This window comes from Conger conger, chromosome 9 (assembly GCF_963514075.1).
Source record: "Conger conger chromosome 9, fConCon1.1, whole genome shotgun sequence".
NCBI classification, from domain to species: Eukaryota; Metazoa; Chordata; class Actinopteri; order Anguilliformes; family Congridae; genus Conger; species Conger conger.
The window spans coordinates 1,687,199-1,697,198 of record NC_083768.1 but is presented as its reverse complement, the minus strand read 5'-3'; the positions used below and the strand labels follow the sequence as shown (position 1 = coordinate 1,697,198).

Sequence of the window (10,000 nt, the reverse complement as noted above, 5' to 3'; positions counted from 1 at the left end):
GGTGTGTGTGTGTGTGTGCGTGTGGGTGTGTGTGTGTGACAGTGTGTGTGTGTATGTGAGTGTGTGTGTGTGTGCGTGTATGTGTATGTGTGTGTGTGTGTGTGCGTGGGTGTGTGTGAGTGTGTGAGTGTGTGTGTGTGTGTGTGCGTGTATGTGTATGTGTGTGTGTGTGTGTGCGTGGGTGTGTGCGTGTATGTGTGTGTGTGTGTGTGTGTGTGCGTGGGTGTGTGTGAGTGTGTGAGTGTGTGTGTGTGTGAGTGTGTGTGTGTGTGTGTGTGTGTGCGTGGGTGTGTGTGAGTGTGTGAGTGTGTGTGTGTGTGAGTGTGTGTGTGTGTGTGTGTGTGTGTGCGTGGGTGTGTGTGAGTGTGTGAGTGTGGGTGTGGGTGTAGGATACATGGGATTATTAGGCTAGTCATGGCATTAAGAGGCAGGTTTTCCTGGTGTAATCCAGTGATAGTTTAACAGCCAGAACAGAGTTAATAGAATGTAATCTAGACTGGCAAGGAGACAAACATGGGTCCTGAAATTAGCTCATTATCTGTGTCATTATCGTTTGTCATTTCCACATTAATTACAGTCAGACCATTGTGGCAGAAACAGCACTGGGAACAGTAGCTCCTAATGACCCGTGACTTAATGTAACAGAGACATGAAATAATAATATGCTCATGCACCCTCGGGCAGAACCTGCGCACGGTTTAGGGTGTCAGATGACGCGTTACATATGTGAATGGAATATTCTAACGCTGATGGAACAATCGCCGCTGGTAGTTCCAACGGTTCTAGAACCCTGACTGTGCGAACACTCTAAACGATCGTACTCTTGAAAGGGTTAAGGAGCTTCGCCCATTCGGTCCGGCATGTCGTGTTTTACCCTGAAGGTCCGGGGACAGTATGCAGCGCCTTGCTCGCAGGGGACGCCGGTCTCAGCATATTGCCTCACTGACACAGTTTACTGCCGTGGATAAATCACGCTTCCCCAGGGACTCGTTAGAGCCGGCCCTATCTCGGAGGCGGGCGTGCTTGCGGAGCACTGTTTGGGCTGTGAAACACACTGCACTGCCACGTTTCTGAGTGACTGCAGGCCCCTGTTTATTGACTGGGCTGATATGTTTTTTTTTTAGGTGCTTTGACGGTAAGTGTTTTTATGCCAACGCCAATAGAATATTAATATAAAATTGAGTAACGCTTTATTTCACAGCCCGTTAACTGAACCAAGTATTTAAAGGATAAATACCAGGTACTTAGGTGTAATTACTGGGTTTCTATTTTGATATCGGAGGTAAGTACAATGAAACGAGCCGTGAGACGTATTCACCCAGCGCTCAACAAGTTTGTTTCATGCTACTTACTGACTTTGTTTCGGAGTACTTACCTGCGAAACCAATTGTTGCCTGATAATCACATAAGCAGCTGGTATTTATCCAGTAAATACTTGGTGATTATTGGGCTGTAAAATAGAGCATTATCCCTGGTTATCGGTATGCACTTTGCACTTTGTTGTACGTCGCTCTGGAGGCCGTCTGCCAAATGGCATTAATGTAATGTAATGTAATTAGGAAAAAAAAAAAAAGAGTTATACTCTCTTGACATAGTGAAAGAAAAACACGTAATGCCAATACATGAATGGACCATGAAATAAAACTGAAATTTGAACTTGAATTAATATTTCAGTGTTCTTTTATGAGTTACAAAGCCATTATAAATGCCTGTCCTCGTTCATAAACTCCCTGCTTTCATCATGGGAAATCAATGTCTGTATTTATCGCCGGTAATACACATGTAGGTCATGCATATAAACATAACAGGAAATAAAATGAAGTGGCGAGAGTGAGAGAGAGAGAGCGCGAGAGAGGGAGAGAGGGAGAGCGAGAGAGAGGGAGAGAGAGGGAGAGAGACGGGTGTGTGTGTGTGTGTGTGGGTGTACTGTACACACGCACTGTCTGACTGCACACTATGGTGAATGAAACCCCGAGGGATATAAATTGGTTGGAGCCGCAGGTAACGGTGGAAAAGAAATAATTGAGCCAAATAAAAAAGACTTTCTAAATATTCTCTTTAAGAGGCGTCAGAAGGCAGATTAGAGATGAAATTACCTGGCATATAAATAACCCCAGAAGTGAATGAGGAAAATTAAATGTGAGACAAAGTGCCGCTAGCCCCCTCACAAGGGCGCATATTAATCACCAGCTGAAGCAGTGAAGTTCGCGGCAGAAGATGGAGGACAGCGCTGGCGCAGTGAAGCCAAGCCATGAGGGCATTTTCCCACAAACTATTCTTTTATTTTTTTTTTGGTTTCAAATTTAAATTGTATTTGATGTTATTGTATTGCATTGTATTGCAAAGTATTGGTTGAAGATCATGATTAGTTAATTAGCTGAATCAGGGCCCCCGGTCCACAAAGCAGGATTACTGAGTTAGCTGGATAACTGCACTGAGTAAAACCCGGAACCCTCCCAAATCGGGATGTAAAAAGAGCTCTTCTGGGTTTTCCTCCGAGTGCAGCGATCCTGCTCTTCGCAGGTCTCCTTGTCATTTGGTCACCTGGTCATTTTCTGATAAGATTGGACGCCCCTGCACTAGAGGGAGCTCGCTGTCTGCAGTTCCCAGAGCTGCCAGCAGGGGGCTCTGGTGAGGGCCATGGGTCGAGGCCGCGGGTGTGTTCCCGCTCCCTGACCTCCCCAGCCTCTCGCTCCATCACGGGAGTTTGTGTTGCTTGGTCACACAGGCCGAGTCATCAGGAACATAACATTGCGTGTGCGTGCTTTTATGGCAGAGATTCCCATCTAGGATGTAGCAGTACAGCAGGTTCACACAGACCCACACACACACACACACACGCAGACACACAAACACTGTGGTCACTTACACACACACCCACGCACTCTCACATTCAAATACAACACGCACACACACACAAACGTTATCTTATCAGTATGGGCTTATGATCTGTTTTAAATCACATTTCCGGATGGATAATATATGTATAATAAACACAAATGATCATACACAATAATGCTCTGAAGATCAAGGCTCTGCTGATCATGCTTTCACATAACAAAACTTTATTTATACATTTATGAAAGAAGACAAAACATTTTGAGGTTACAAAAATGTGTATCCTCCTGTGTGTGGTCATGAGAGTTTGTATGTGTGCGTCTGTGGGCATGCGTGTGTGTGTGTGTGTGTGTGAGTCTATTGCTGTGTGTGTGTGTGAGTGTGAGAGTGTGTGTGTGTGAGAGTCTGTGTGTGAGAGAGTGTGTGAGTGTGTGTGTGTGTGAGAGAGTGAGTGTGAGTCTGTGTGAGAGAGTGTGTGAGTGTGTGTGTGCGTGTTTATCACTGGGTGAGGGTGTGTGTGTGTTTATCACTGTGTGAGGGTGTGTGAGACTGTGCGTGTATGGGCATACACTGTATGTTACTATGTAAAGCGCCTTTTGGACAGACTGCTGGGAAAATATTTGTGTGTGAGATGTATGTGTGTGTGTTAATCCTCAGTTTAGTGTGTGTGTTTATCCCTGTATGAATGTGTGAGTGTGTGTGTGTTAATCCTTGTATGAGCGTGTGTGTGTGTGTGTGCGTGTGTGTCTATCCCTGTCTTCTTCATGGATTGCCACCTTGCCGTGGTGGAGAAACTTGTGTGTTCCTGAGATCCCAAGAACAACGTCGTCTGGAGCTCCTGGTGGGGTCTCCTCTGGTGCTAAGGTCAAGGGACCTTAGGGATCGAGACCTCAGTGCAGAAACAGGCGGATGATGGGTGACTTTGGGAGAGAACCACAGCGGCTGGGTCCAGTACATGCAGAGAAGGTCCCACTGTCGCCTTGGACTCCATGCCACTGGACCAGATCTGTCACGGACCGTGTGGTCTCAAGACCCTCTGTCTGGTGCTCGCCAACAACCAGTGCCACCGAGGCTGTCTGTGGTCCAATCTGTCCCGGCTGTGGTCTGTCTGTGGTCCAATCTGTCCCGGCTGTGGTCTGTCTGTGGTCCAATCTGTCCCGGCTGTGGTCTGTCTGTGGTCCAATCTGTCCCGGCTGTCCCGGCTGTGGTCTGTCTGTGGTCCAATCTGTCCCGGCTGTGGTCTGTCTGTGGTCCAATCTGTCCCGGCTGAAACTCCCTCAAAGCTGCTGAAGGAGGATGAGTCCATCAATGGCCAACAGAAGGAGCTCTCCCACAAACTCCTCAACTGTGACAGTACAGCCGTTTACCCCTGTGTGTGTGTGTGTGTTTACCCCTGTGTGAGTGTGTGTTTATCCCTGTGTGAGTGTGTATGAGACGGCGTGTGTGATCGCGTGTGTGTGTGTGTGTTTACCCCTGTGTGAGTGTGTGTGAGAAAGTGTGTGTGTTCACCCCAGTGTGAGTGTGCGTTTATCCCTGTGTGAGTGTGTTTACCCCTGTGTGTGTGTGTGTGTGTTCACCCCAGTGTGAGTGTGTGTTTATCCCTGTGTGAGTGTGTGTGAGTGTTTACCCCTGTGTGAGTGTGTGTGTGAGTGTTTACCCCTGTGTGTGTGAGTGTTTACCCTGTGTGTGTGTGTGTGTGTGTGTGTGAGAGTGTTTACCCCTGTGTGTGTGTGTGTGTGTGTGTGAGTGTTTACCCCTGTGTGTGTGTGTGTTTACCCCTGTGTGAGTGTGTGTGAGTGTGTGTGTGTGTGTGTGTGTTTACCCCTGTGTGAGTGTGTGTGTGTGTTTACCCCTGTGTGAGTGTGTGTGTTTACCCCTGTGTGAGTGTGTGTGAGTGTGTGTGTGTGTTTACCCCTGTGTGAGTGTGTGTGAGTGTGTGTGTGTGTTTACCCCTGTGTGAGTGTGTGTGTGTGTGTTTACCCCTGTGTGAGTGTGTGTGTGTGTTTACCCCTGTGTGAGTGTGTGTGAGTGTGTGTGTGTGTTTACCCCTGTGTGAGTGTGTGTGAGTGTGTGTGTGTGTTTACCCCTGTGTGAGTGTGTGTGAGTGTGTGTGTGTGTTTACCCCTGTGTGAGTGTGTGTGAGTGTGTGTGTGTGTTTACCCCTGTGTGAGTGTGTGTGAGTGTGTGTGTGTGTTTACCCCTGTGTGAGTGTGTGTGAGACGGCGTGTGTGTGTGAGTGAGACGGAGGGCATCGGCGCCGCGGGGGCGTGGCGCGGGGCGGTTGCCGGGGCGATGCGGGCGGGGCCCCAGCGTTGCCGGGGGGACGGCAGGAGGGCGCGGAGCTGCCTGAGGGCGGGCCGGGAGAGCAGGAAGTAGAGCGGCGGGTTCCAGCAGGGCGCCAGGCACACCAGGAGGATGGCGATCAGAGACGCCAGCTCCCACAGCAGCGTCACGCCCCCCGGGGGCGGGGCCTGCGCCGGGGCCAGCGACCGATTGGCCCAGGCCGCGTAGGGGTGCCCCAGGGGGAAGGAGGCGGAGCTGACGTAGGGCGACAGCACGTTGACGAACTCCAGCGCGTAGTAGGGCAGCCAGCTGATGGCGAAGGCCAGCGTGGAGCCGATCAGCAGCGCCGTGGCCTTCTTGTTGCGGCGGGTGGCGGACAGGCTGAGGCGGCAGGCGTGCAGGTGCGTGACGATCAGGCCGCAGTTGATCCCGATGCACAGCAGCGGGGCCACGTAGTACACCAGGAACGCCGGCACCAGGAAGCCCAGCCACTGGCCCTGGTCCACCGACCACCGGCACCCGCCGTCAAACTGGATGTACGTCACCTTCGGCAGGGCCATCGTCACGGAGACCAGCCAGATCACCGCCACTGTGCCCGCACTGAGGGGGGGAGGGGGGGGAGAGAGAGAGAGAGAGAGAGAGAGAGAGGGAGAGAGGGAGGGGAGAGAGGGAGGGAGAGGGAGAGGGAAGGGGGGGAGAGAGAGAGGGAGAGAGAGGGAGAGAGGGAGGGAGGGAGACAGAGAGGGAAGGGGGGGAGAGAGGGAGAGAGGGAGAGACAGAGGGAGAGAGGGAGGGGGGGAGAGAGAGAGGGAGAGAAAGAGAGAGGGGGAGAGACAGAGGGGGGAGGGGGGGAGAGAGGGAGAGAGAAGGAGGGGAGAGAGGGAGAGTGAGAGAGAGAGGGGGAGATTGAGGGAGAGGGGGAGAGAAAGAGAGGGAGAGGGATGTAAATATTTTAATGGTTATTCATTGTACATGTTACACCTCACATACAGTCTGTTCTGTATGCTGTTTGCTTCAGCAATACTATACTCTGGTTGTCCTACCAATCAACAGCATGACAGTGAGAGGGATAACCACCCTTGGAACAGAGACACACCTGTATGGGGCAGAGACACTCACACCTGTATTGGGTAGAGACACACCTGTGTGGGGGAGGGATACTCACACCTGTGTTGGGTAGAGACACACCTGTGTGGGGGAGGGATACTCACACCTGTGTGGGAAGGGATACTCACACCTGTGTTGGGTAGAGACACACCTGTGTGGGGGAGGGATACTCACACCTGTGTGGGAAGGGATACTCACACCTGTGTGGGAAGGGATACTCACACCTGTGTGGGGAGGGATACTCACACCTGTGTGGGAAGGGATACTCACACCTGTGTGGGGAGGGATACTCACACCTGTATGGGGAGGGATACTCACACCTGTGTGGGGAGGGATACTCACACCTGTATGGGTCTGACGGGGCGGTGGTTGGCCGGGGCGACGATGCGGTACCGCAGCACGGACAGCGCGGCGAGACTGAAGATGTCCGCCCCGGCGGTGAGGGAGGTCATGAAGCCCAGCAGCACGCAGATGGCGCCCCCTAGCTGCCAGCCCTGGGAGCTGGCGCTCAGCAGCACGCAGGGCAGCGTCAGCAGGGCGCCCAGGTCCGCCAGGCTCAGGTTCAGCAGCAGGACCGAGCTGGGCTTGGACCGGCGGCGCGGGTTCTGCATCAGGACCAGCCAGACCAGCAGGTGGCCCCCGACGCCCACCAGCAGAGACAGCACGCTCACCAGCGGCAGCACCAGGGAGAAGGAGATGGTGGTGTTCGTGGACACCGTGTTGAACAGGAGGTTCACGATGGCCGGCATGGCCACTCCGGGGGGGGCGCCGCTGGAGAGAACACAAACACACAAAATGGCCCCCAGTCTCACCGCCGATGGGCATTCATGCCTGTCCCCTGTCGGGGATGTGCGTCTTAATCTCACCGTGCTGAAACCAACCGTACAAGCGACACACAGTATATAAAAATAAATAATATTTTTGAAAGAATTTTCACTGTAATTTTTGTCATTTCGTTTTATCATCCAAGACAATTGTTCTACGACAAAACGTCTTTTATTTTTTTTGCCGGGTCTCTGTGTGAAAGCAATTTCATGAATCAATGAATTTTAATTAAATCTCATGTAACTTAATTCAGATGAGAGCCAGACTGAGATTTAAAGACATACAGCATCACCATGCGGGAGGAGAGAGACACGTCATTTAGAACAAATCAAACTGACTGCAAATATGACATAACTCAGGATCAAATATACTAGCCTATATAGCCTAAAGGCTATACGTTAAAACTCATTAACTTTCATTTGAAAAGGATAATGAGTTAATATTTTTTAATCACCTTAACGCATGTGATTAATTATAATGGATTTTTAAAATTTGTTTCTTTGGAAGGCTTCCTCGCCATGTCGCCAGCCCCTTCAGCAAACTTGGCAACTGAGCTTAGTCCAGTTGCCAGCACGCTAACGCGACTGCAAATATGCTTCGAGGTCTATTTCGCATGTCTGTGAAACGTTAGCCAGTTCGTTCATAGTAATGCCACTGCAAACGCAATTCTACTTTTTATCTGTGACCCGTTAGCCAGCTAGCTCGGAAAGGCAATTCTACTTTTAAATCCGTTTTATCAGTGACCCGTTAGCCAGCTAGCTCATAGTAATGCTACTACAAAGGCGATTCTGTTTTTAATTCTCTTCTCAACTACCTTCCAAACTTATACTTGTTGTAGCAGTAGTCTAGGCACAGCCTCAATCCAACAACAAGCATCAGCCCTCCGAGGTTGTATCTGCTATAACGAGCATCGTAGGAGGTTAGAAATGTACTTGACATAGTTTTAGTTGACGTAGTACTGTCCTCGTTAAAGTTATTTCTGGCGGCCGCAAAACTGGGCTACAGAATTGTAAAAAGAATTTTAAATGATTTTCACACCTCCTGCCGCAAAACGCTTAATGACGAGACATGAATGGTTGAACGATGTTTGAAAAATAAAACAAAATTCTACTTAGATTATCATATGTATTCTCAAATGCAAACCCCACACACAAATACACTATGCAAAAGATGACAAGAGAGTGAAAAGGTGGCAGAAATAGAGAGAGAGAAAGGAGGATGGCACAGATAAAGAGATATTGGAACGAAAGGGTGCTCTGAACCTGTAGTAATGACAAGATCTCCCAGCGATCAGAGACGAGTCTGAGCTACCGGCATCCGGCCAATCATCCAGAGGAGTGAAAAACCATCATAAACACTGTTCTGTCTCTCTATCTCTCTGTCTCTCTGTCTCTCTATCTATCTATCTCTCTATCTCTCTGTCTCTCTATCTCTCTGTCTCTCTGTCTCTCTATCTCTATCTCTCTGTCTCTCTATCTCTCTGTCTCTCTGTCTCTCTATCTCTCTATCTCTCTGTCTCTCTATCTCTCTATCTCTATATCTCTCTGTCTCTCTGTCTCTCTATCTCTCTGTCTCTCTGTCTCTCTGTCTCTCTATCTCTATCTCTCTGTCTCTCTATCTCTCTGTCTCTCTGTCTCTCTATCTCTCTGTCTCTCTGTCTCTCTATCTCTCTGAATCTCTTTCTCTCTATCTCTCAGAATATCTCCCTCTTTCTCTCTATCTTTTTCCCCTCTCTGACTCTCCTTCACTTTCTCTCTCTCTCTCACACACACACTCATCCCTCCACCCCCTCCTCATGTTAACGTGCTGTCCAGTCAGTCAGTGTGTGTGTGTGTATGTGAGTGTGTGTGTGTATGTGTGTATGTGAGTGTGTGTGTGTGTGTGTGTGTATGTGAGTGTGTGTGTGTGTATGTGTGTATGTGAGTGTGTGTGTGTATGTGAGTGTGTGTGTATGTGAGTGTGTGTGTGTGTGTGTGTGTGAGTGTGTGTGTGTGTGTGTGTGTGTGTGAGTGAGTGTGTGTGTGAGTGTGTGTGTGTGTGTGAGTGTGTGTGTGAGTGTGTGTGTGAGTGTGTGAGTGTGTGTGTGTGTGCACTGCTGTAATTAAATTGCTCTGTACATAAAGGACAGGCTGATTAAACAGCTGGAATGGGAACGTTAGTGGGACTGATTAATTTATGCAGTGTTATTCAGGCGTGATGAAGTGTTCCATGCATCCATGCATGAGTAACACAAATTAAATGTACAATGTTATTGGGTACCTGCAGCAAGCACAGCCGGATGCTACCCTCCTCTAACGCGTAACCTTTCTGTTTCACCCTTTCTTTCACCCTTTCTTTCACCCTTCTCTTTACCCTTCTGGTTTCACGTTCTGCCTCTCACAGAACGAACAGGAAAAAACTGCACAAAAGGAATTAAGAAGCTTTTGCTTGCTACAAAAAAAAAAGGAGTCAGTTTAAATTGCGTAACCCTGACAGGTGTGTAATGTGATTTAGACAGCTGGCGGGGTAATAAGATTCTCCGGTCACCAGGTATACTGCACCTGGGCAGGAGGGGAGACAGGTGTGGGGAGTTTAGTGAGATTTAAGCATTTTATTGGCATGAACATAAACACGAGATTGTAGAAGCAACAGGCTGATGTACATAAATGTACTTTCAACTCCCATTAAAGGATGACACATGCTGTATTTAATGATTAAAAAAAACCACAAAGAAAATCTCGACTCCTGTTTTACTGTCTCATCTGGCACGCTGGGCATTTAGCAGAAACTACCCAGCGCCCCACTAGTATACCCGCCAGAGATCCAGCTTCAGCACCTCACTCACCACTACACCTGGAGCCTGCCATCCTACAACCATGGAGTTACAAGGCCACTTCCAAACCATTATACCACACACACACACACACACACACACACACTGTCACTCTCTCTTACACACACACACACA

At 49.3% G+C, this 10,000-nt stretch overlaps 2 protein-coding genes across 2 annotated transcripts in view; one reads left to right on the top strand and one right to left on the bottom strand.

Moving 5' to 3' along the window:
- Positions 1–666: 666 nt before the first annotated feature.
- On the bottom strand, positions 667–6,977 carry si:ch211-119o8.4 (somatostatin receptor type 3). The gene is made up of 3 exons (XM_061254297.1): positions 6,571–6,977; positions 5,082–5,721; positions 667–687 (listed from the first exon to the last, which is right to left on the bottom strand). Exons 1-3 carry the CDS (start codon positions 6,975–6,977, stop codon positions 667–669), a joined length of 1,068 nt encoding a protein of 355 aa, XP_061110281.1.
- A 2,321-nt stretch (positions 6,978–9,298) lies between these two features.
- Positions 9,299–10,000, top strand: part of LOC133136654 (rho GTPase-activating protein 21-like) — a 16,765-nt gene continuing 16,063 nt past the window's right edge. The window contains exon 1 of the mRNA XM_061254295.1: positions 9,299–9,351. Within this exon, the coding sequence (XP_061110279.1) occupies positions 9,299–9,351 (53 nt within the window). The remainder of the gene's footprint in view (positions 9,352–10,000) is intronic.

Bases quoted from the DNA above. Each gene is read 5' to 3' on its own strand.
- si:ch211-119o8.4 (XM_061254297.1), bottom strand. From the start codon at position 6,977: ATGCCGGCCATCGTGAACCTCCTGTTCAACACGGTGTCCACGAACACC. The intron at 5,722-6,570 runs GTGAGTATCCCT...TCCCCCCCTCAG, and splicing joins CCCGTCAGACCCATACAGGT to TGCGGGCACAGTGGCGGTGA. The intron at 688-5,081 runs GTCTCACTCACA...AACCGTGCGCAG, and splicing joins CCGCGGCGCCGATGCCCTCC to GTTCTGCCCGAGGGTGCATG.